Raw genomic sequence first — 27,022 nt, forward strand, 5'->3', positions numbered from 1 at the left:
TATACAAAATCATAGTTGGATAGTTAGCACACCACTTTTAGTTGATAGAATATAGACTAAAAAATCAGAAAGAATATAGAATATTTGAACACTGTTAAAAAAAACTTGACCTAATTGATATAATATAATACTTCACTCAACAGTTGCAGAATATACTTTTTTTTAAAGGACTCCTGGAATATTCACAAAGATAGACCATTGTGGGGAGGGAGGGGCTAAAGTTTTCTGACCACATGGAATTAAGTTAGAAATCAATAGCAATTGGATGTCAAAAAAGCTTGAAATACTTGGACATTAAACAATTTCTGAATAACTGATGGGTTAAAAAAGAAAAACAAGGGAAATCAAAATTATTTAAACTGAAAAATAATGAACATAAAATGTCAAAATTTGTGGGATGCAACTAAAGCAGTGCTGAAAATTTGTAGCTATAAAGGACTATACTGGAGTTAAAAATCAAAGATAAAATCTTCTACCTCAAGAAGCTAGAAGAGCAGATCAAACCCAAAATAAATAAAAGGAAGAGAGTAATATAGACAACAGTAGAAATCAGTGAAAGAGAAACAGATAAGCAGGAGAGAAAATTACCAAAGTCCAAAATTGTTTTCATTGGAAAGACTAATGAAGTTGATAAATCCTTAGCAAGACTGATAGAAAACAAATTATCAATACCAGAATTAATTAGATTGCAGTAGTTCACTACCAGGACAATAAGGAAATATTATGAATAATTTTGTGATAATAAGTTCTAGAGCTTATATGAAGTGTAAAAATTTTTTGGAAAAAAAGAATTACCAAAACTGACATAGGATGAAATAGAAAATCTGAGTAGCTCTGTATCTATTAAAAGAATTGAATTTCAGTGGTGAATTCTATTAAATATTTAAATAAGAAATAATACCAGTGTTAAACTCTTTGGAAAATAGAGGAGAGGGGAACACTTCCTTAGACATTTTATGAAGCAAGCATTACCCTGGTACCAAAAACTAAAATCAAAAACAAAACAGAAAAAGCCACTTCAAGAAAAGAATATTGCACACCAGTATCCCTCATGAACACAGGCATAAAAATTCTTAACAACATATTAGTATACTGAATCCAGCAATAAGGATATAGGATATTTCATCTTGGCCAACTGAGAATTATCCCAAAATGAAAAGTTGGTTTAACACTCAAAAATCAATTAAGCTAACTCACCAAATTAATAGAGAAAGGAGAAAAAGTTATATCACCTCAATAGATGCAGGAAAAACATTTTTTAAAATTCAGCACCTATTTGTGATAAAAACTAGAAATGTCTAAAAAGGCATACTTAATAATGAAGTAGAAAGTTTTCCACCTAAAATAGGAACAAGGCAAGAATGTCCACATTCACCATTCCTGTTCAGCTGGTAGTCATTGACAGAGCAATACAGCCAAAGGAAGGTTTTTTGTTTTTTTTTTAATATCTTCTCAGCCACACCACGTGGCATGTGGGATCTTAGTTCCCCAGCCAGGGATCAAACCCACGCCCCTTGCAGTGGAAGCGCAGAGTCGTAACCACTGGACCGCCAGGGAAGTCCCCAAGAAAAGGTCTACAGAGTAGAAAGAATTAAAAATGCCTTTTTTCTCAACATGATTGATTAGACAGAAAACCCTAAGAAGTCTTCAACAAATTCCTAGAATTAAATCAATTTCGCATTTTTAACAAGATTACAGGGTTAATATGTAACAATTGAGAAATAGGACTTTAAAAACTATTTGCAATAGCATCAGAAAACATACTTAGGAAGAAATTTAACAAAATTATGCAAGACTGCTACACTGAAAGATACCAAATACTCATGAGAAAAACTAAGTGACCTATATATATGAAAATGTATGCCATGTTTGTGCATTGAAAAATCTCAGTATTGTTAAAATATCCGTATTGTTTAAATGTCAGTTCTCACCATATTGATTTATATATTCAACATAATCCCAGTCAAACTTTAATAGAAATTTAAAAATTACTTTAAAAGCTTATATAGCTAAGGATCAAGAATAGCCGTGTATGTGTGTGTGTGTGTGTGTGTGTATGAAAGAGCAAAGATTTACACTATCTAATTTCACAATTTACAATAAATCTTCAATAATTAAGTTAGTATGTTATTGGCATAACATAGACAAATAGATTTGTAAAACAGAATGTCCAGAAGACATACAAGTAAACTGATACTCAACAAAGACTGGTCAATAGGGAAAAGATAAACTTTTAAACAAATGATGCTGTCATAACTAGGTAAATGTAGGAAAAATTGAACTTGTCCCTTCACACCATACACAAATCAATTTGAGATGGATGAAAGGCATATATTTGAAAGGTAAAACTTTTAAACTTCTAGAAGAAGGAACATGAAAGAATATCTTCATGGGATAGCCAAAGATTTCTTGGATAGATAAAAAAGCACTGGGCTTCCCTGGTGGCGCAGTGGTTGGGAGTCCGCCTGCCGATGCAGGGGACGTGGGTTCGTGCCCCGGTCTGGGAGGATCCCGCATGCCGCGGAGCGGCTGGGCCCGTGAGCCATGGCCGCTGGGCCTGCGCGTCCGGAGCCTGTCCTCCGCAACGGGAGAGGCCACAGCAGTGAGAGGCCCGCGTAACGCATAAAAAAAAAAAAAAAAAAAAAAAGCACTAACCATAAAAGAAAAACTTTGTAAAGTAGACCTCGTCAAAATGTTAAACTTCTGCTCATCAAAAGATAGTGTCAGGGACTTCCCTGGTGGCACAGTGGTTACGAATCCGCCTGCCAATGCCAGTGACATGGGTTCAAGCCCTGGTCCGGGAAGATCCCACATGCCGCAGAGCAACCAAGCCCATGCACCACAACCATGAGCCTGCACTCTAGAGCCCGCGAGCCACAACTACTGAGCCCACGCGCCTCAACTAATGAAGGTCATGCCCCTAGAGCCTGCAATCCGCAACAAGAGGAGCCACCACAATAAAACCCGTGCGCCGCAGCGAAGAGGAGCTCCCGCTCACCACAGCTAGAGAAAGCCCGCCGCAGCAAGGAAGACCCAATGCGGCTAAAAAAATATTAATTAATTTTAAAAAAAGGGGGGAGAAATGATAGTATCAAGATTGTGAAAGATTGGGCTTCAGACTAGACGAAATATTCAAGATGCCTTTATCTGACCTTGTTCTTATATCTAGAATACAGAACTCCTTGAAATTAGTAACTTTTTAAAAAACAAATGCCCAAAAGATTTGGATACTTTAGAAAGGATAATGGGTTAAATGGACAGTAAGCACATGATAAGATGCTAACGTAGTTATTTATCAGGAAGACTTCCGTTTACCAGACTAAAGTTTAAAAGACTGACAACACCAAATGTTGACGAGAATGTGAAACTGCTGAAACTCTCACATGTGGCTCTTAGGAAAGTGAAATAGTATAACTACTTTTGACAAAGTTAGGCAGTTAATGTATACCTACCCTATAACAAACAATTATAAGCCTAAGTATTTACTCCCACTGCACCCCAAAATAAGTGCATATATACACAAAATGACTTATTTAGGAATATTTACAGCAGATTTATTCATAATAGCTTAAATCTGGAAATAACCCATATGTTCATCAACACTAGGATGGATAAACTATTTTCATGCAGTGTATTTTCAGAGTACATAAAGAATGAGCTACTGACACATACAGTAACATGGGTGAATTTCAGAAATATTAACTGAAAGAAACTAAACATGAAAGAGTATGATATATCTTACTGCATTTATACAGAATTTAAGAACCCACAAAACTAATCTAAGGTGATTGAAATTAGAATGCTAGGGAGGTTGGGATAGACTGGGAAAGTGTTGTAAGGGAACTTTTTGGAGTGATGTGAATGTTCAGTATCTTAATTGGAGTGTTGGTGACATGGATGTATGTATTTATGAAATCTCATTAAATGTTTCAGATAAGATCTATACATTTCACGGATGTAAATTTTACCGAAATTAAAAAATAAGTTACCTGGAATGGTGGTCCTTGTCTCTGGAGTCTAGTAGAATGAGAATTAGGAATTGCTGTGTTTTTATTATATGTCCATTTAATATGTACCATGTATATATAATACCTTGTCCCAAAATATAAAACGTAGAAAAGATTGAATTTTGGATCCTTTTGTTTAGTGGAACAATTTTTTAAATGTCATCTAAAGTATCTTGTTTGGTTTTAGATTTTGAAGTAAAATTTAAATACCAAACACATATACCAGGTACTCTAGTATGCATTTTACACATGCTGTTTTGCTTAATCTCCAAAACAAACCCAGTGGTTAGTTCTTTTATTCTTGTTTTACAAAAATTAAACCAAGAGTTTATTAAAAGTAAACCAAGAGTTTAATTAATACTCTCAGGTTATTATGTAAAGAATCCTAAGCCAGGAGTTAGTGAGTTCAACATCAGAATTTTTAAATCTTTTAAATTTTTTGGAAAAACATTATACTATACCCATTTATTTAACAATTATCTTAAATCTAGTTCAGGTCTGTTTTAATGAGTTCTACCATTCCTGACTTTCTTCTTTTGTCCAATAACTTTAATTTTTCCAAGGAACAACTGTAGTGACAGCTGCTGTGGTAGAAGTACATTCACATGCTTCCCAAGTTAAGACAACACTAAATATGAGTTTCAGAACTGATTATCTCACCATGGTACTGTATAGTCCAGGTCCTAAACAGGTAAGGTGAAGAAGAAAAAATATATTTTCTCTTGTTTCCTATATTTTGGAATATCTGTTCCTCTGAGAAAAATTTTTGATCTTTTCACTTTAATAATAAAATAATTTTAACTAATTTGCCTTTTAAAATGAGTTTTCTTTCCTATAGCCAGTGATATGAAAAATAAAATTTTAAAGTTATTATTTTTCATGCCTTTCATTATGAGCTCTTTGGAGATAGAGAATGTGGTATTTCATGTCTTAAAATATGTTTTAAATTTGTGTTTTTGTGTAAAATTTGTATTGATTTCCTCTTCCACAGACTTCATTTACAGATATTCGTGATCCTTCTCTGAAACTTGCTGAATTTAAGTTGGAGAATATTATAAGTACTTTAAAAATGTGTACAGATGACTCAACATTTTCTTCCTTCTCATTAAAAAACTGTATTTTAGATGACAAAAGGCCTCATGTCAAGAAAGCAACTCCTAGGTAATAGTGTTCTAAGTTTTTATTTGAGAAATGGTTGGTATATTTTACAGAACTTACTCCCAAAGTTGCATGTTCGTTTTCTGGATATTTACTAAAATCTTCAGAGCTTCAATGCAGTTGAGTCCATAGTTTTAAGCCAACATTTGAAATGCCCTGGTTATGTGCTGTTCTTGCTGAATGGTTGATTGATGGGTTATATAGAAATAATCAGTGTAATTAAATCAGTTTTTAAATTAATCTGTATTATCTAAATTATTAATCCGTGCAAATTGTAATGGGAAATAGATGAAAAATTGAGAAAAAATATGCTGAGATTCAAAATTCTGATAATTTCTTAAGGATATACTTCCTAATTTATGAAACAGTTGAGCTCCCAAAGTCTGTAAGTTTATTATTTGGAGTCCTTTGTGATCTTACTAAGAGAAATGACTTCAGAATGCTGGTTTGCTGTCAGTGAAAGGGATAAGAGGTCTTTGAGTTTTATTGGTGTGTTTGATTATTTGTAAGATACTCATAGGAACTGTTATTATTGTGTTTTTCAGAATGATAGGACTAACAGTTGGGTTTGACAAAAAGGACATGATGGATATAAGGTATAGGAGAGTCAGAGACGGTTGGGTGGCTGATTTAGTCCTTCAAGAAATGTATATTTGTGCAAGTGTGGAATTTCTGCTGACAGTTGCAAATGTCTTTCTTGAGGCCTACACTACAGGCACTGCTGTAGAAACCAGTGTTCAAACATGGACTGCTAAAGAAGAAGGTTAGTTATTGGCTAAAACATTTAATATCTGTATTATTGAAGTGCTATAATAGCACTTACCTTGATTAGCCTTCTAGATGATGAGGTTAAGTGGATTAATAAGTTAAAAATCTTTATTTTTCAGAGGTAAAAGGAAAACTTAAATGTGTTTTCTGATAAGATGTACAGTTTGCATATTTTTCAAGGTGTAAATATATATTGGGTTCAAAAATTATGAGACCTTTATTAAAATAAGTAACTGTACTTCTTTGAAGACAGTAATTTGAAAGAATTCGTTGGAAGAAAACGGAAAGAGAATAATGAAACAGCCACTCCTTTTCATAATTAAAGATAGTATTTTAACTTAAAGTCCTCTTTTATTCTTGTTATATTCAGTATTTATAATTTTCTACTATCTTGTACATATTTCATTCATTGTGGTATAGTAGAAAGAGGGTCAAGCTGAGAGTTAGAAACTAGATTTATTTCCAGCTCTGCCATTAAATAGTGGAGATTTTTCCCTACATTTTGAAATATTCTTATGGCTATACCTTCTTTAAATCTTATACCGAGAGGGTTGCAGTAAATTCCTTTGGGACCTAAGATTCTTTTATTTTACTTTTTACTTAGAATGAAAGTAACATTTTCCTATAAATAATAATTTTTCATAAGTAATGTATATAAGAAAGATTTATAACTATTTTTAAACATTGTTTTATTTCTATTTTAGCACTTGTACAGCAATCAGAGAAGTGGGAAATTAATATTATTATTAAAAATCCTGAAATTGTGTTTGTGGCTGATATGACAAGAAATGATGCCCCTGCCTTAGTCATTACAACACAATGTGAGATTTGTTGGCAAGGTGACTTTGAAAATAATACAATGACCGCTGCCATTAAAGATCTCCAAGTGAGAGCATGCCCATTTCTTCCAGTCAAGAGAAAAGGAAAAATCACTACTGTGAGTTTACTATTTACTTATTAGCTTAATTGTAAACTATTTTGTATTTAGTGTATGTCATTTAAGAAAGTGCCTACATACTTTCCAACCTTACTCTGTAAAATGCCTTTCTTTCTGCTTGTAGAGCCTAATGTAGATTATTACACCAGCTTTGAAACTCATTTTCATTTTTCCAGTTGTTCCTTATTGTTTTATGTGTTTGTGGAGATAGTCTCACTAAGAAGTTGCTTTCATCTAGATAGTTCTCAGTGAAGACTTTACTCTGACTTTCTAACCATATCAATTCCACACTGCTTTTTGGCCTTTAAGACTTACTACCAATTGCTTCTGGTGCTGTTTCAGTTTTATTATTTTTAATTTTTTTCTCCCATCTAGACATTTTTGCTCAGACACGTTTTTTCCTTTTTTCCATATGGCTTATTTGTACCATCAGCTACTTGTTTTGACATACTTCACATTTGTATTTTATTCTCTAATATCCTCTTGGCCTTCCTCCTCTTCATAACTGATTAAAATTCATTTCTTCAAAAACGTCTTTTCAAGTTAACTATCTGACTCCTAGTACTCGTATAAAACACTTATAAAAATATTTAGACTCCCACAGGAGTAATAGAAGTATAAATATGCTAAGTATTAACAACATAGAAATACAAGATGTAATTTTGTTTAAAGTAAATACCTATGTATTGGTTAGGATATAGGATAGACTGTTTCCCTAGTTTGCAAGGCTGATGGCTCACTTCTAAGCAAAGAGAAGAAATAAAAAATGGAAGGCATACTGATTCTCTTTTAGGTTATACGTAGATGTTTTACGTGTATTTTTTCTATTTAGTTTTTTGGCTTGAATGTAGCTGTATGACCACCCTTACCTTCAAAAAAGGTTGGAGAATGTGGTGTCTTTTCTGAGCTATGTTATGCTTAGATGAAATTTCTGTTACTGTGGAAGAAAAGGAGAACAGATAACAGGTGGCAACTAGAGGGTCTTCTTACAGTCCACTCAAAGGTTTCTTCCTTTGTTCATACAGATAATCCATACTTGTCTTTTCTCACCCATAAAACATATTCACTTCTTCCTCAAGGGATAAAATCTCAGTTCAGAGTTCAAGATCTTTAGGTGACAGTTTTCTCTGTTGAGTCTGCATGTGACTTCTTTTGATCTGGCAGTATATTAAGTACTAGACAAATAAGTTACCACTTTTCAACAGGCACACACTTCACCACTATCTACACAACCACTAGTGTAACAGTGCTGTAAGGACAGGATAATTGCAATTTAAAAACCCATTCAGAAAAAGAAAGAATGGGAAACACTTGGCAGTCATTGATTCATAACAATTATCATATCCTGCTGAGTGGAATTGTGAAAACTTTAAGCTCCAGCAGTGGAGTAAATTCCTTGGATAGCCCGAGTTGGAGTCCTTGATTTTTTTTCTCTTGAAAGAACATTGTCCTCATTTTCTCACGTGGCTCTGGCTTTCCCCTCTGAGAGATTTTTTTTTTTTTTTTAATCATTATCCACTGTAGACACATCTGAAGTGGCTGTTTTCTTTTTTCAGGAACTGCACTGTTTTCACAGCTTACTTCCTGTTGAGTTTATTACTTGGAGATTGTTTTAGCAGTTTTAATAATAACAAGCTTTTGTATGCCAGATACTGGTCTCTTTGGCAGTCCTTAGTTCGTTAAACGTTTAGTTTGCCATCTCGGTGGTTCCATTTGTAAGTAACCTTAATATCCAAAGCTACTATTTATTCACAGGGTGGTTTTCTTGTTTTATTTACGAATCTGTCATCTGCCTATCCTCCCTTCATCCTGACTTAGTAAAGACTATTTTAACAGTAGGTTTGGGGGAGGGGGATAGCCACATCTGTTATCTTTTTTTTTTTTTGGCTCCCATGTCTGATCTTAACAAAAATTGCCAGAGAAAAAATAGCAGCCACAGTCTTATTTCTTGCTGAGTTTCCTCTTTAGAGCTTGGCTCTCCTCAGTGTTTTCCCTTCTCTTATAGGCCTTTGCAAACAATAGAAAGAAGGAGCTAATACACATCAAGATTCTAGCCAGACCTGTCTAGCTAAAATTTTAGGCTTTTTTGTTGTTGTTGTTAAGAACATGGTCTGTCTTCCTAGGTACCACCAGTAGCAGTTTTACCAAATATTTTGCTGTAGCATTGTTAGAATTATCAGCTTTGTATTTTGATATACCCCTTGTCTATCCAGTTGCTAAATCAGTCACAGATACTTTTTACTTTGTTGCAGTTGTGCCAATTTTTAGGTATGAAATTTTGTATTAGGATATTAATTAGGCTGCTGTAACAAGAGGTCCCCCCTCCAAAAGGTAGCTAATGCATGGTAGAACTAAGTATTCTTTCTAGAAACATGGAATAATGACTCAGTTTAATGGCTCTGGTGTAATGTAGGGGAACCAGGCTCTTTCCATCTTGTTCCACTATTCGTAGGCTGTAACTTAATCTGCTTGTTCAAAGATAGTTCACAATGTACCCACGTTGCAGGTTGCTGGGGGTGAGTGGTGGTGGTAAGGAGAGAACATGAAGGCAAAAAGGGATACCCATTCTAAGAGCACTGCCCAGAAGTTGCACATACCACTTCTGTTCACATCCTTTTGGCCAGAATTTAGTAATATGTCAGCACACAGTTTTAAGGGAGCCCAACAAAGGCAGTCTTCCTAAAGACCAAAATGTCACCTGCTTGATTCCCTTCATTATACATTTGTTTTCTGTTTTATTATTGTTGTTGTTTTTTTATTTGGGTTAAATTGCTGTAATTTTTCTAACTTCTTAATGGATGCTTAGATAATTGATATTCTGTCTTTTTTCTTCCCAGCATATGCCTTTTAAGAGAGTAATTTTTCCTCTAAGCACAGCTACTAGTGTTGATATGTTGTATTTTTATTCTGTTAAAGATACTTCCTCATTTTTATTTTTTATGCGTGGATTAGAAGGGTTTTGCTTAATTTCCAAATATTTAGGGGTTTTCTGGTTGTCTTTTTATTGTTGATTTTTACATTGATATCACTGTGGTCTATTAACATATTCTGATTTTAATTCTTTGAAGTTTGTTGAGACTTATCTTATGGCCCAGGATATGGTTGGCTTTGTTTTTATGAATATTGAATGTCCACTGGGGAAAAAGTGTGTTTTGTTGTTTGAGGAATAGCATTCTATTTAGATAGATTTTGTCCATAACATTGTTCAGATCTGCTATATTCTTAGAACCTTTTTTTTCCCTGTCCATTTTATCAGTTTATTGAAAGAAATCTATTAAAATCTATTTTTATTGTGAATTTAGCTATTTTATGTTTAGTTTTTTCAATATTTCCTTTATATATTTTGAAGCTAGATCATTTAAATATGTACACATTCTGTATTAAATCTTGCTGGTAGATTTGACCATTTTATTAAAATGTCTTCTTTATCTCTGGAAATGATTTCTAAATTCTACTTACCTACTATTAGTATACCTATTCCAGCTTCTTTGTGGCATTTGCATGGTATATTTTTTCCTATCCTTTTACTTTTAACCTTTCAGTTTCCTTATGTTTAAGCTACGGTATTTTTGTAAGCAGCGTACTTATTTGTTTTTCATAGTTGAGTCTTTTAATTAAGATTTAGTGCATTTACTCACTGTAACTCCTATACTGTAATTGGTTTTAAATCTGTGACCTACTATTCATACTATTTGCTCCATATGTTTTATGTTGTTTTCTTCTCTGTATTGTTCTTTTTGGGGGATTAATAGGACTTTAAAATTTTTCTGGATATTATAACATGCATTCTAGACTTAGTAAAGTCTAATATAAATGTTTTTACCACTTTTAAGTCTTTTAGAATGCTTTAAATCCTCTTCTACCATTTTGTAATAGTAGTCATAGATTTTAATTCAATATATATTTAGAATCTATAGGGTATTTTTGTTTTTGTTGCAGTCAGTATTCATTTATATTTAACCACATATAATCTGTTTCTATTATTTTTTACTTCTTCCTACATCTCCATTTTTACATCTGGAATCATTTTCTTCCTGAAAAGCTCCTTTTATTTTATTTATTTTTTATTTTTTTGAAAAGCCCCTTTTAGTATTTATTTTAATGTGGTCTCTTGGTGGCAGATACTGTCAGTTTTTGTGTGGAAATGTCTTTATTTTGCTTTCTCTTTTGAAGGATAATTTTGCTGGATATAAAGTTTTAAATTGGTAGCTATGTACATTTAAAACTTTCATGGTATGTCTAGATGTGCTTTATATTTATTCTTTTGGAGCCTGTGGTACTTCTTGAATCTGTAGCTTTGTGTATTTCATAGGTTTAGAAATTTCTTTGTCATTATCTCATTAGATATTGCTTCTATGTCACATATTTTCTCTCCTTCCCTTCTTTGACTCTCAGTTTCTTGTTAGACATTTTAGTCATATTCCATATGTCACTTAAGCACACTTCTTTATTCTCCATTCATATTGTTCCATGCTTCACACTGGATGTTTTTTCCTAATTTTCCTAATTTTTTTCCTAATTCTGTCTTCTGTTTTGTCTAGTGTGCTATTAAACATTATTATCAAGTTCTTAATTTCTAGTATTGCATTTTTAAGTTATATAATTTCTTTTTATTGACCCCTCTGTCATTCATTTTTTTACATATTAATCAAAATTACTTTAAAGTTTGTTCTTGATAATGCCAATAATTGAGTCATCTCTGTTTATTTCTGTTTTCTCTTTATTTTTTGTTTCTTCTTATATCAGATACTCTATTATTGAATGCCAGACAGTATAATGAAATGTTATAGAGGTTTCACTGATTATTTTCTTCCTGTAAGGAGGTTTTCACTTGCTCTTTGTTTGACATCTAGACTGGGAACAATTTACCTTTATCTAGTAGGAATTAAACTTATTAGAGGCTGGGTTGCAGTTGTTGTAAAGCCTTGTTTACTCCTGGTTCATATCCACTAGTATATAGTATTTCTCTCTGCATCCCATCTGACAGCCAGGAGTACTTACTAGGGCCCATATTAAAGCCCATTTTTGGCAGATTCTGAAAAAAATTTTTTTTTTCAGCCCCATTCTCCATATCATTCTGAAATTGCTGACCATTTCACTCTACTTAGCAATATTGCCTTCTGCTTAGTGTGTGTGTGTGTGTGTGTGTGTGTGTGTGTGTGTGTGTGTCTAAAGCACTTCACAAATAACTAGAAGGTAAACTACCATGAAGTTTTGAGATAACTTCTCTGCTCCTGTTTTTTACCTTGGGGACTTTGCAAGGTTGCCTAGGTAGCATGCTTATAGTTTCAAGCAGACTTTTTTTTTTAATTGAAGCATAGTTACTGTACAATATTACATAAGTTACAGGTATATAATATAGTGATTCACAATTTTTAAAGGTTATGCTCCATTTATAGTTATTATAAATATTGGCTATATTCCCTCTGTTGTACAGTATATCCTTGTAGCTTATTTTATAACTCATAGTTTGTACCTCTTATTCCCCGACCCCTATATTGCCCTTCTTTCTGCTTCCCTCTTCCCACTGGTAACCACTAGAATATGAGTCTGCTTCTTTCTTGTTATATTCACCAGTTTATTTTATTTTTTAGATTCTACATGTGATACCATACAATCTTTGTCTTTCTCTGTGTGACTTATTTCACTTAGCATAATGCCCTCCAAATCCATCCATGTTTCTGCAGATGGCAAATTTTTATTCTTTTTCATGACAGAGTAGTATTCCTCTGTGTGTGTGTGTGTGTGTGTGTGTGTGTGTGTGTGTGTGTATGTATACACACCCTACATCTTCTTGATCCATTCATCTGTTGATGGCCTCTAAGGTTACTTCCATATCTTGGCAATTGTAAATAATGCTGCTTTGAACATTGAGGTCCATGTATCTTTTTGAATTTGGGTTTTTGGGTTTTTAGCTATTACCCAGGAGTGGAATTGCTAGGTCATATGGTAGTTCTGTTTTCAGTTTTTTAAGGAACTTCAATACTGTCTTCCATAGTGGTTGCACTAATTTACATTCCCACCAACAGTGTATAAGGGTTCCCTTTTCTCCACATGCTCGCCAACATTTGTATTTTGTGTTCTTTTTGATGATAGCCATTCTGACAGGTGTGAGGTAATGCCTCACTGTGGTTTTGATTTGCATTTCTCTGATGATTAGCTATGTTGAGCAATTTTTCGTGTGCCTGTTGGCCATCTGCGTGTCCTCTTTGGAAAAATGTCTATTCAGTTCTTCTGCCCATTTTTTAATCTGATTGTTTGGTTTTTTGATGTTGAGTTGTATGAGCTGTTTCTGTATTTTGGATATTAACCCTTTATTGGTCATATCACTTGCAAATATTTTCTCCCATTTGGTAGGTTTTCTTTTCATTTTGTCAATGGTTTCCTTTGCTGTGCAAAAGCTTTTAAGTTTAATTAGGTCCCATTTGTTTTATTTTTGCTTTTATTTCCTTTGCTTCATGAGAGGGATCCTAAAAAATATTGTTGCAGTTTATGCCAAAGGTCTCTGCCTATGTTTTCTTCTAGGAGTTTTATAGTATCATCTTAACATTTAGGTCTTTAGTCCATTTTGAGTTTATTTTTGTATATGGTGTTAGAGAATGTTCCAATTTCATTCTTTTATATCACGCAGACTTTTCTTTTTAACATGACTTTTCAACTTGTAGGTGGATTATTGCTTGGTCACAAGTTTCTTCCTTCACAGATGGAAATAGAAGTCTAAAAAAGGAGATCCTTAGCTGAACAACCATATAAGGGAAACATCTATGATTATTGGGAATTTTGAGAAAGATATTTATGGCCAGCTAGCTGTTTTAGCCACATACATTTTGATAAGTTGCAATTAGTTGAACTTTAATTGATATCATAGTCATTTATATTAGAAAATAGTTTCTTTTTTTGAATTTTACTTAATTTTTTTCTATACAGCAGGTTCTTATTAGTTATCTATTTTATACATATTAGTGTATACATGTCAATCCCAATCTCCCAGTTCATCACACCACCACCACCACCCCCCACCGCTTCCCCACCTTGGTGTCCATACGTTTGTTCTCTACATCTGTGTCTCTATTTCTGCCCTGCAAACCGGTTCATCTGTACCATTTTTCTAGGTTCCACATATATGCATTAATATACGATATTTGTTTTTCTCTTTCTGACTTACTTCACTCTGTATGACAGTCTCTTGGTCCATCCACGTCTCTACAAATGACCCAATTTCATTCCTTTTTATGGCTGAGTGAAATTCCATTGTATGTGTGTACCATATCTTCTTTATCCGTTCGTCTTTCGATGGGCATTTAGGTTGCTTCCATGACCTGGCTATCGTAAATAGTGCTGCAGTGAACATTGGGGTGCATGCACATGAAAAGATGCTCAGTATCACTAATTATTCGAGAAATGCAAATCAAAACTACAGTAAGGCACCACTGCACACTGGTTAGAATGGACATCATCAAAAAGTCTACAGGGCTTCCCTGGTGGCGCAGTGGTTGGGAGTCCGCCTGCCGATGCGGGGGACGCGGGTTCGTGCCCTGGTCGGGGAGGGTCCCGCGTGCCGCGGGGCGGCTGGGCTCGTGAGCCATGGCCGCTGAGCCTGCGCGTCCGGAGTCTGTGCTCCGCGGCGGGAGAGGCCACAGCAGTGAGAGGCCCGCGTACCACAAAAAAAAAAAAAAAAGTCTACAAACAAATGCTGGAGAGGGTGTGGAGAAAAGGGAACCCTCTTGCACTGTTGGTGGGAATGCAAATTGATACAGCCACTATGGAGAACAGTATGGAGGTTCCTTAAAAAGCTAAAAACAGAATTACCATATGACCCAGCATCCCACTACTGGGCATATACCCAGAGAAAACCATATTTCAAAAAGACACATGCACATGTTTATTAAAGATTCACGAACTTTTTTTTTTTTTTTTTTTTTCCGATACACGGGCCTCTCACTGTTGTGGCCTCTCCCGTTGTGGAGCACAGCCTCCGGACGCGCAGGCTCGGCGGCCATAGCTCACGGGCCCAGCCGCTCCGCAGCATGTGGGATCCTCCCAGACCGGGGCACGAACCCACGTCCCCTGCATCGGCAGGCGGACTCTCAACCACTGTGCCACCAAGGAAGCCCTGTGCAACCTTTTATAAAAAAAAAAAAAGGAAGGATGACTCACGGTGGAGTTGAGAGCCACAGAGAATTGTTCCTAGACTTTGAAATCTAATCAAGAAACTTATTTATCTGGCTGGATTTCAGAGCTTCTTTGGACTAGTGGCTTCCTTCTGCCTTGTATTTGTTTTTGTTTTGTTTTTTTGCATCTTTATTGGAGTATAATTGCTTTACAATGGTGTGTTAGTTTCTGCTTTATAACAAAGTGAATCAGTTATACATGTATATGTTCCCATATCTCTTCCCTCTTGCGTCTCCCTCCCTCCCACCCTCCCTATCCCACCCTCTAGGTGGTCACAAAGCGCTGAGCTGATCTCCCTGTGCTATGCGGCTGCTTCCCACTAGCTATCTACCTTATGTTTGGTAGTGTATATATGTCCATGCCTCTCTCTCGCTTTGTCACAGCTTACCCTTCCCCCTCGCCGTGTCCTCAAGTCCATTCTCTAGTAGGTCTGTGTCTTTATTCCTGTCTTACCCCAAGGTTCTTCATGACATTTTTTTCCCTTAAATTCCATATATATGTGTTAGCATACAGTATTTGTCTTTCTCTTTCTGACTTACTTCACTCTGTATGACAGACTCTAGGTCTATCCACCTCATTACAAATAGCTCAATTTCGTTTCTTTTTATGGCTGAGTAATATTCCATTGTATATATGTGCCACATCTTCTTTATCCATTCATCCAATGATGGACACTTAGGTTGCTTCCATCTCCTGGCTGTTGTAAATAGAGCTGCAATGAACATTTTGGTACATGACTCTTTTTGAATTATGGTTTTCTCAGGGTATATGCCCAGTAGTGGGATTGCTGGGTCATATGGTAGTTCTATTTGTAGTTTTTTAAGGAACCTCCTCTGCCTTGTATTTGAATTGGAATATCTGTAATTCTTATCCTATATCTGTCCCACCATTCTATGTTGAGAGTGGTGGGAGCAAGCAACTCATCTTAGTTTCAGTTTTAAGAGAAATTGTGCCCCAGCAGTTGTACTTAATAGATTACACCCAGGAACTTCATCAACATCTGGACTTGATTTAGATTTTAGACTTTGAGCTGATGAGAGAGATGAGATTTTAGAATTTTTATTTAATGAGAGATGTAGATGAACTGATTATGTGATGAGATACAGATTTAGATGATGAGATTTTGGACTTTGGGCTGTGATGGGAGGCGACTATTAGGAACCTTAGGAGGGGGACTTCCCTGGTGGTCCGGTGGTTAAGACTCCACACTCCCAATGCAGGGGGCCCGGATTAGATCCCTGGTCAGGGGACTAGATCCCGCATGCCGCAACAAAAGATCCCGCATGCCACAACTAAAAAAAAAGATCCTGCATGCCGCAGCGAAGATCCCATGTGCCGCAACTAAGATCCAGCACAGCCAAATAAGTAAATAAATAAATAAATATTAAAAAGGAACCCTTAGGAGGTGGTGAATATATTTTGCATTTGGGAGGAACGTGAGTCACTAGGGGCTACAGGACAGATTGATGCTTACCATAGTTAGGGAAAACTCAGTTAATTTATAATTATATTAAGAATTATTTAGTAAGTCTAATGTATTTCTAATTTTTTCTTCTCATTTTTTGTAGCTTGTCCTATATAGATTAATTCATTTTACTTCATTTTATAGTGGAAAAAAATACCATGATAAAATTTTATTTTAGTAATTTAATCCACAGTTGAATCCACAAATACAGAACCTGTGGATACAGAGGGCTGACTGTACTATGCCTTTTTTTTCTTGAGATAATGTTGGCTTATAACATTATATAAGTTTCATGTATGCAATATTATTTTTCTACTTCTGCATACACAGCAGTATGCTCACCACCAAATATTTAGTTTTCATCGGTCACCATACAGTTGACCTCTACCCGTTTTGTCCCCCACCCCTTCCCCTCTGTTCTCTATATCTACATGTTTCTTTTGTTTGGTTTGTTCATTTATATTGTTTGTTTTTTATTTTTTATATTACACATGTAAGTGAAATCATATAGTATTTGTCTTTGAACACTATGCCATTTTATATATAGGACTTGAACATCCTTGGATTTTAGTATCTGCCATGGGTGAGGGGTAGGGGGCAGGGGACAGGTGTGTATGTTCTGGAACCAATTCCCCAGGGATTCCAATGGACTTATGTAAAATAAAATACAGAATACAAGTTTTGAGGAATTTTCATGTATTTAAGCATATTTAAGAAATTCTTTTACTTATTGTATCAATAGTGTTGCTAATGTTAGTACTTTCTATTTTTTATAAATAATGAATAAGAGGATAATTAAGAAATGTTTTATTGATTCACTTGTTTTTAAATAGTTATTTTTACTAACTTGTTTATTTAACATACTTATCTATTACTGGGCAAGTCTTTAAATAAAAATATTTTAAGAACATGTTAATTTAATAGTATTGGTTTTTCTCTCACAGGTTTTGCAGCCTTGTGACTTGTTCTATCAAGCTACCCAGATACGTACAGATCCACAAGTGATTGAATTATCAGTAAAATCCCTGACACTGAAGGTAAGTTACAATGTCGTCGGTGCCCTTTTGAAAAAATTAATAAAACTTAGAAATAAGCAATTATTATAGCAACTCTTTTGTTAAATAAGCAAAAAAAAGCTATTTTTGAAAATCTTTTATGACACGTAATTTTAAAATGGTATTTAATACATATTTTATAATGAATGTTTTCATATATTGTTTTGGCAGTTGACTGCTTCTGTAGTTAACATCCTTATAGTATGTATAGTTGATCCATTTAATATCGACATATAAATATTTTAACTATTGAAATTAGTTATGATAATCAAAAAACTTTTTTGTGGGCAGCAAATTGTATCTACTATTTCTTGGTAGTAAGGTTAGTTCAATATTAATTCCTCTTGATCCTTTACAAATATATTTAATGTTTTTTGAAGTGTGTATTTTTTGAAAGTGGTTTATGTAGATTTTTTAATTAAATTTTTCCCCTTAGGTTTCACCAGTTATTATAAACACTGTGATTACCATAACTTCAGCACTTTATACAGCTAAGGAAACCATCCCACAAGAAACTGCTTCTTCTACAGCACATTTATGGGAAAAGAAGGATACAAAGAATTTAAAAATGTGGTTTCTTGAAGAACCAAATGAAGTTGAAAAAATAGCTTCCCCAACTGAATTGGTACCCAAAGGAGAGATAATAAGAATGAACATTGATTCTATTTTTCTAGTTCTTGGGGCTGGAATTGGTCATCGAACAGTACCTATGCTTTTGGCAAAGTCACGTTTCTCAGGGGAAGGCAAAAACTGGAGTTCCCTAATAAATCTCCACTGTCAGCTTGAGCTAGAAGTAAGCATATGTAGTATTTTTCCAGATTTTATAACAAATAATGCTATACACGGACTATTTGGGGACTCTTACTTAAACATTTAAATTAAATTTATCCTAAGTATGATGTTGGTTCACAAAACTTTTGGAAGAAAGTGTACAAATTTATGCCCTTGATATAGTTGTTTTTATGTGTATGTTACTTTTAGAGTACATGTCCATATTAAGTTTATATTTCAACTGGTTTCATTCATCTTAAAGTTGATGATATTAATAGACAGTTTTGAGTAGGTGAAAAATTCTTAATTTTAAGAATTAAATTGAATATCCTTTTTCCTTTAAAATGATAATAGACTATTTCTTAATCTCTTCTAAAATAGTAATATAAAGAATGAGAAAAATATGCCTTATACTTTTATATAACGTAGAATCTTTATAATGTAGTGAGACTCCACCAAGGTCTTTCAGATTTTTGTGAGAGTCCTTTAGTTATATGGAAGATATTTGCTTTGAACCAACATATATTTTGCTTCAGAATTTATCTACATAGAATCATCCCAGAGATATTTTGCTTTAAATTATTAATTGAGTTGATGTCAAGTAGAAACTAATCTGATACTCTACCTAAGTCAGTAAATATGAAAATTTATAAGCTCCTATAACATTTGTGTTGATACAGAGTTATATGCTAATAGAGGTGGAACTGACAGACTAGATTTCAACTTTCCAGATTTTAGCTAGAATTATCTGTATTTTGCAGAGGATTTGATCTAGGATGTCCAAGAAGTTCAGAGAATTCAAATAAGTGCATACTCATTGAATCATATGTTACTTGCCTCAAGGGCTTTCGAAAAGTCAGTGGAGGTAGACAGATATGTTTAAAAAATGTCAGTAGTGTTTGATAGATGAACACAGCTTTCGATGTTAAGCCCAGCCTGAAAGTCAAGGGAAGATACCTAAAAAAGATTTTTTTTCTGGATTAAATTGTGAAGACTACACCACTAAGTTAGCCAAGTGAAGAAAGCATGAGGAAACTAATGAATGCCATGTAGATGGTTTTCACATGGAAGAAATAGCACAGCCAAAATGGAATGCTGGTGGGAAACAGCATGGAAGATCATTTTAGAAAATATCAGAGTGCCTTATTTAAAAAATTAAAAATTCTCTCTCTAGGTACATTATTACAATGAAATGTTTGGTGTGTGGGAACCTTTGCTTGAACCCTTAGAAATTGATCAGACTGAGGATTTTAGACCATGGAATCTTGGAATCAAGGTATTTTTGAAGTCTGAAAATTTTTTTCAAATATTGAGGATGTCCACATTACACATACTTTAATCGCAACAGAGTTCAGGTATCTCATTATGAGCCTTTCCACATGCTTCCTTGTTTGACCTCTGAATGTAATTTTCAAACCCACGGCCATTGCCTCATGGGCTTCTAATACAAATAATTATGTAACATTTATTATGCACTAGACATTGTTCTAAATAATCTACTTTTGCTTTAACCCTTACAACAAACCTCTGAAGAATATACAGTTTTAAACTTCATTTTAACATGTGATGGGACTGGAACTGTGGAAGTTAAAGGACTTCCATAAAGCAATAATACTTTTAAATTGGAAGAGGTGGAATTAAATACTGGCTTCAGAGTCCCCACACATAACCGTCATGTTAAAATATCGCCAGCATTTTCTTGAAGGTTGTTGTCTATCCCAAGTTTTCTTTGATCTCTGAAGGGTGTATATATAGAAGAAAATATAATATTATTTGTTTGAAATATAGTGTGAATTTATGTAATCATACGAATCAGGACCTTTAGATGGATGAAATTGTGCTTCTGAAGCAAGAGACTGCAGCATTCCTAGCATATCTCCTCCCTAATAATGATTCAGTCAACCTGCAGACAAATGTTCAGTGGTTTAAAGCCAGTTAAAGGAACAGTAAAGGTGACTAGCTTGGCATATCCAGCTTTATGTATTAAACCAGGACATTTGATTTTCCACATACTTCAGATAAAAGATTTGGATAAAGGAACTTATTTGGCGGTTGTTAGGTCAGGATACATAGGCAGTAGACCTGTGAGTTCTAAAAAGAGGTAAGTGGTATTGATTCACATGAGCCCTAGGTCCTAGTGGCACTGTTCTGCAACTATTGTTGGACTTTTTAAGTCCCTAGGTTTCTGTTCTTTATTTATAGCATTTATAGCACCAGTAGAGTAAATGACTTTTCTTGCCCTGAATTTCCACATGCTATGATGTATGGGCTTCTAATTTTCATTCAGATGCTCCATGCATTTAGTAATTTTAGGGGTTATTTTCCCTTCTAAATTGTGCCTGCCATTTTAGTATAACTGAGGAGGAGGAGAATTTTTCTTCCAATACTGCTTCTATCCAATGCGACCTTAGTTGGCTGATGTCCAAGTAATTCCAAGTAAGGCAGTGGAACTGATAAAATGTATTGCTCTCTCTAATGCTGTCATTGGAATTTGTCTAATGTTTGCTTTTCCTTTGCAAAGTGAGTTATGTTGTGCTCCTAGGAACAAATTTTTCTCATATTTCTACAATTTATATTTTATTTTAGATGAAAAAGAAAGCCAAAAAGGCCATTGTTGACTCAAGTACAGAAGAAGAAAATTACAAGGTACCAGAATATAAAACTGTCATCACTTTCCATTCAAAAGACCAACTAAACATTACATTATCCAAATGTGGCCTTGTAATGTTAAATAATTTAGTCAAGGTAAGAAAAGTAACTTGAAACTTTAAACGTTGGTGTACTAGTCTGAGTTAACCCTTTTCTTTTATTGAACAAGAAGTTTTTTGTTAACTTAGTTATTTGTCATATGTCCATTAGTGTTCTGCTTGTCGTTTAGTTTTCTACATTTTCTTTTATTTATGATAACCCTTTCTTATTAGGCATTTACAGAAGCTGCCACTGGATCTTCAGCTGCCTTCATAAGGGATCTAGCACCATTTATGATTTTAAATTCTCTTGGACTTAGTATCTCTGTTTCACCAAGTGACTCTTTTAGTGTGCTCAACGTACCTATGGCAAAATCATATGTATTGAAAAATGAGGAGAGTTTAAGTATGGATTATATACGAACTAAAGACAATGATCACTTCAATGCAATGACCAGCCTAAGCAGCAAATTCTTCTTCATTCTTCTTAGTAAGTGATAAATTACCTTCCTGGGGCTTTAATTTCTTTTAAGTTACATTTTATATCCCATTTTACTCATTTGTGGTGTCTCACAGGTTTTTTATCTCCTTTCTAATATTTTGCAAATTTCATTATTTCCTTTGCGGGGCTTTGCTTGCTGTTGTCACTTTATCTTTGTATTTCAAATTCTGACTTTCTTTGGCCACTGCTTTATTTAGAGTATGGTAATTTACTACTTTATGTTTTGGAGAGGAAAATTATTAAATCTCATCCTCAGTCAGCATTTACAGACTTAGCTATAGGTGGTTGTTTTAATCACTTTTAGTATAACTCAGTAGAATTGCACCAGTTTTGCAACTGAACGAATTCAGAATAAGGTTTGAATTCATGAAATGGCACAGGGTAATGGTTTTGGGGTTTGTAAATGGTTTTTGTGTTCTGCCTATTGAGGTAGAGGTTTTTTTCCTTTGTCCTTTATGTTTCCCAGAAGTTTTTCATTTTCATGAGAGGTGAAAGTAAATACATTTTAAAATTATCATAGTATATAGTCATTGTGAAGTTAAATATTAAATAGTCCCAAAGCCTCACTGACACCACTTTCTGACAGTCTGACATTTAAGTAGTTATGGAAGGGAGGATATTAGAAAGGTTAATTAGACATGGAGGAGGGGTACTAAAACTGATAGCTAATACTTTTTCCTAGTCAGGAAATGATTCATAACAGTGGCTAGGTTTCAGGTGTTGTCCCAGCATTGTCCATGAATTATTCTCATCAATTTTACCTCTGTTTGTTTTTAAACTGACATTTTTATGGGATAGTAGGGAAGAAGGTTATATAAATAGATAATTCACCCCAGTACAATATATGTATATATATATATTAGATAAAACTGTAAATTTTTAATCAAACCTTAGATATCACAAAGTGTCACAGGTTGGTAGAAAAACTTAAAAACTGAAAAATTGCAGCTACTTGGTAGTTGCCAATGACTGCCTGAATGTATTAGGCTCTGGTTATTATGACAGCAAACCAGAGAACAGTGTTCTTGTATTTTCTAGTAATTTCTCTCATCAGTCAGTTATTTTTAAAAGGTTATGTTGTTGTCTTAGGTTAAACTACTGAATGAGATTTCTTTTTCAATTAAAAACTTTTTTTGGTAAAATGCTTTGAAGGTTTTAAATGAATGATGTAGGTATGTATTGTGGATTCTTAAAATATTCCTTTGTGTAGCTTTCAGTGATAATTATTCATACGTTTAAGAAATCATCTGATGTTTCTGGTTTAAAATGTCTACTTAAAATTAATATATGATGAATTATAATAAAAACTTTCAAACATGTATATTTAATTTAGCACCTGCTAACCACTCTACTGCTGATAAAATCCCTTTAACAAAAGTGGGACAACGACTGTACACTGTAAGACACAGAGAGTCTGGAGTTGAAAGATCTATTGTTTGTCAAATTGATGCAGTGGAAGGAAGTAAGAAGGTAACAATTCGCTCCCCAGTGCAGGTACGGAATGATTCATTTTTTTGTGAGGTCATATTGTGTATATTTGTATGCTAATTAAAAAAAAAAAACTAAAGCAAATTACTACCAAAAGAATACAAACTGTAATAGAAATATAGCTAATAGCAAAAAGAATAATCATTATCAGTAATTATACTACTGTAATACGAGCAGTTGTAGGAATATTTTGTAAATGTTTTTGGAATATTATTTTGTAAAAAAACAAAAACAAAAAAAAATTCAATATTTTGTTTTAGTTCTTTGTAGTATGTATTTATTATTTCGTTTCAATTAGAGAATACAGTGAGAGAAATTTGTACACCTTTATTGAGGTAAAATTGATGTACAATAAACTGCATATATTTAAAGTTGATGAATTTTGACAAAAAATACACATATGAACCTTCATCACAATCAAAGTAATAAACATACTTATCACCCCAAAAAGTTTCCTCATCCCCTGTCTCCCCATTCCCATGCATCCACTTATATGTTCTTGTGGTGCATTAGTTACACAATATAGAATTTTATGTAAATGAATGAAGTAGAGAATGGAGTCTGGCTTCTTTCACTCAGGATAATTTTGTATGTGTCAACTTTTGTGTATTAATGTTGCATGCAGTTACATGTTGAGTAGTAATCTGTTCTATGTATATACCACATACCATTTTTAATGAATTTTGGTATATGATATAAAGTGAGGGTTGAGGTTCATTTTTTTCCGCTTGTCTATTCATTTGTTCTGACCAGGATTATCCTTTTTTCCATTAAATTGCCTTGACACTTTTGTCAAAAATAAATTGACCATATCTCCATATCTGTGTGTGTTTATGTCTGAGGTCTCTAATCTGTTTCATTGATCTATTTATGTCAGTACCACACTGTCTTGATTACTACTTAATCCTCAGTCTTGAAATCAGGTAGTACAAGTTGTACCACTTTGTTCTTTTTTAAAGTTGTTTTGGCTAGCCTAAGTCCTTTCCATTTCCATTTAAATTTTAGACTTCAAGTTTTCAATTTTTATTTAGAAATTGTGATTAAATTGGCATTTTTAATATTAATTTTTGATTTTTTCTTGCTAGTAGAAATACATTTGGTTTTTGTATTAACTTGTATTATACAACCTTACTTGATACATTTATTCTAGTAGCTTTTTTATAGATAGAGATAGTTATGATGTCTGCAGATAAAAATATTTTTACTTCTTCCTTTCCAATCTGATGTTTATTGTGTTTTTTTTTTTGCGGTACGCGGGCCTCTCACTGCTGTGGCCTCTCCCGTTGCGGAGCACAGGCTCCAGACGCGCAGGCTCAGCAGCCATGGCTCACAGGCCCAGCCGCTCCGCGGCATGTGGGATCTTCCCAGACCGGGGCAGGAACCTGTGTCCCCTGCATCGGCAGGCGGACTCTCAACCACTGCGCCACCAGGGAAGCCCTATTTTCTTTTCTCTTGTTTATTGCACTGGGTAGAATCTCCAGTACAATTTGAATAGAAATTATGAAAGTGGATGTTTTTATCTTGTTCTCAATCTTAGGGGAAAAGTATTCAATCTTTGACCATTGAGTATATTTTGAGTTGTTTTTTTTGTTATTGTTGTTCATGATCCCTCTGTTTGTAGTTTACTGAGAGTTTTTAAATCAGAAATGAATGTTGCATTTTGTCAAATGATTTTCTCTGTTTATCGAGAGGATCTTTTAAAAAAATTGTTAATATGATGAATTACATTGATTTTTAATTATTATATTAAATAATGATTGACTTTTAAATATTAAATGAACCTTGCATTCCCAGGATAAACCTCATTTGGTTTTGAAGTATTAATCTTTTAATATATTGTTGAATTGATTTGCTAAATTCACGTTTATAATTTTTGCATTTATGTTCATGAGGGGTGTTGGTATAGAGTTTTCTTGTGATGTTTTTCTTAAGTTTTTAAACCACAGTTTCACTTTAAGGGCTATTCATATTATCTGTCACTTCTTGAGTGAGCTCTTCTAGTAATTTTGTGTCTTTAATGAAATTTGTCAGTGAACTATTTTTGCTTTTACTTCACTTTTATTTTCACAGGGTGTAGAAATTTAGATTGACAGTTATTTTTTCCATACTTTTAGGATGTCATTTCACTATTGACTCTGTTAACATTGTTTCTGACCAGAGTCTGCTGTTATTCTTAACCTTTGTTCTACGAAATGTGTGATATATTTTTATATACTTTTAAGTTTCTTCCCTTTATTACTGGTTTTAAGAAATTTGGTTGAGATGAATCCTACATGTTTCTTGTACTTGAGTCTTTTAAGCTTCTTGAATCTGTGGATTTATAGTTTTCATCAACTTTAGAAAACAATGTTGCCATTGTTTCTTCAAATATTTTTTTCTGTCTTCCCTCTCTCTTCTTTTCTTCAAGTAGGTATATATTAGAGTGTTTAAACTTATGCTGTCTAATGCTCTGTTCACTTTTTCTTTCAGCTTCCCCCGACCCCCATGTTTCTGTTTCGATAGTTTCTATTATTATGTCTTTAAGTTCACTTTTCAATGTCTAATCTGTTCTTAATCTCATCCAATGTATTTTTATGTCTAGAAGTTCAACTTGCATTTTTATTTACATTTTCCATGTCTTTTTATATATCCTCAGCTTTCCCCTAACTTTTGAACATATCAAATATAGTTATATAAATGTTTTAATATCCTTGTCTACTAATTCTGTCATGTGTTTCATTTCTGATTTGTTTCATTTTATTCATTTTTTTAATGGGTCATTTTAAAATTCTTTTTGTGTGTCCAGTAATTTTTTTACCAGTTGCTTAAAATTGTGAATTTTACCTCGTCAGGTGCTTTAGATGTATTTGTACCCCTTTATGTATTCTTGAACTTAATTCTCCAACACAGTTATGTTCGTTGGAAAGTGATCCTTTCATTGCTTGTTTTAAAACTTCTTAGGTGAGACTCAAGCAGCCTGTAGCCTAGGGTTAATTTTGCCCCACTAGTAAAGCACTGTAACCAATACCCTTTGTACTAAACAAGATTTTACCACTTCGGTTGGTTAGAAAAGGAACTGTGTGTCAGCACCAGAGATTGTTCTGCCTGCGGCTTTCAGATGGATCTTTACTGAGCCTTAGACAGTGTACTGACGTGCATGTGCCAGACAGTACTGTACTGAAGTCTTTGGAACAGGGGGCACTCTTAAAGTCTCAGGAGTTACCTCTCTGTAACTCTCACCTCTCCATGCAGCTATCTTCTCTCTCATGTAATGTGCTGTTAGAGTAAGCCTCATTGGCTTTCCCACATTCTTATATCTATCTCTTCAACTCAGACTGGGCTCTGTTTGACTTCTTCTCCACCCAGTAATCCAGAAACTCTCCAGGTAGTAAGATGAGGTGACAATCTTAGGGCTTATCTTGGTGGAGTTTTCTTTCTTCCTTCTTCCCTCCCTCCCTCCCTACCTTCCTTCCTTCCTCTCGCTCTCTCTCTCTCCCCTCCCCTTCTCTCTCCCCCCTCCCTCTCTCCCCCCCTTTCTTTCTTTCTTTCTCTCCCTCTTTCTCTCTCTCTAGCCCTCCCTCCCTTCTCTTCTCTTCCCTTCCCCTCCCCCTTTCTTTCCTTCTTTCTTTCCCTCCCTCCCTCCCTCCCTTCCTCCTTTCCTTTCCTTCCTTCCTGTGCCACCTTTTTGTCCATTACTTCATGTGTATTTTTTTTCCCTGGTGTTTTGGTTGTTTATATTGGGAAGTTATATCTGGTCTATATTTTTCCATCAGGGCTGAAAACAGAGGTTCCTTCTCTTTCATTTTTGATTTACGATGAACTGTATTAAAAGATGACAGGGCTTCCCTGGTGGCACAGTGGTTGAGAGTCCGCCTACCGATGCAGGGGACACGGGTTCGTGCCCTAGTCCGGGAAGATCCCACATGCCGCGGAGCGGCTGCGCATGAGCCATGGCCGCTGAGCCTGCGCGTCCGGAGCCTTTTGGCTCCGCAACGGGAGAGGCCACAATAGTGAGAGGCCTACGTACCGCTAA

The 27,022-nt window shown here is 34.6% G+C and overlaps 1 protein-coding gene across 4 annotated transcripts in view; it reads left to right on the forward strand.

Annotated features, from left to right (window-relative positions):
- VPS13A (vacuolar protein sorting 13 homolog A) overlaps nt 1–27,022 on the forward strand; it is a 231,975-nt gene that overhangs the window by 137,232 nt on the left and 67,721 nt on the right. For all 4 annotated transcript variants that reach the window (XM_065879497.1, XM_065879498.1, XM_065879499.1 and 1 more), the window contains 10 exons: nt 4,571–4,698; nt 4,999–5,168; nt 5,711–5,928; nt 6,638–6,870; nt 17,452–17,544; nt 17,999–18,355; nt 19,508–19,609; nt 20,920–21,078; nt 21,255–21,510; nt 22,856–23,016. In XM_065879497.1, coding sequence (XP_065735569.1) covers nt 4,571–4,698; nt 4,999–5,168; nt 5,711–5,928; nt 6,638–6,870; nt 17,452–17,544; nt 17,999–18,355; nt 19,508–19,609; nt 20,920–21,078; nt 21,255–21,510; nt 22,856–23,016 — 1,877 coding nt within the window. The remainder of the gene's footprint in view (nt 1–4,570; nt 4,699–4,998; nt 5,169–5,710; nt 5,929–6,637; nt 6,871–17,451; nt 17,545–17,998; nt 18,356–19,507; nt 19,610–20,919; nt 21,079–21,254; nt 21,511–22,855; nt 23,017–27,022) is intronic.

Source organism: Phocoena phocoena, chromosome 6 (genome assembly GCF_963924675.1).
Source record: "Phocoena phocoena chromosome 6, mPhoPho1.1, whole genome shotgun sequence".
Taxonomy (NCBI): domain Eukaryota; kingdom Metazoa; phylum Chordata; class Mammalia; order Artiodactyla; family Phocoenidae; genus Phocoena; species Phocoena phocoena.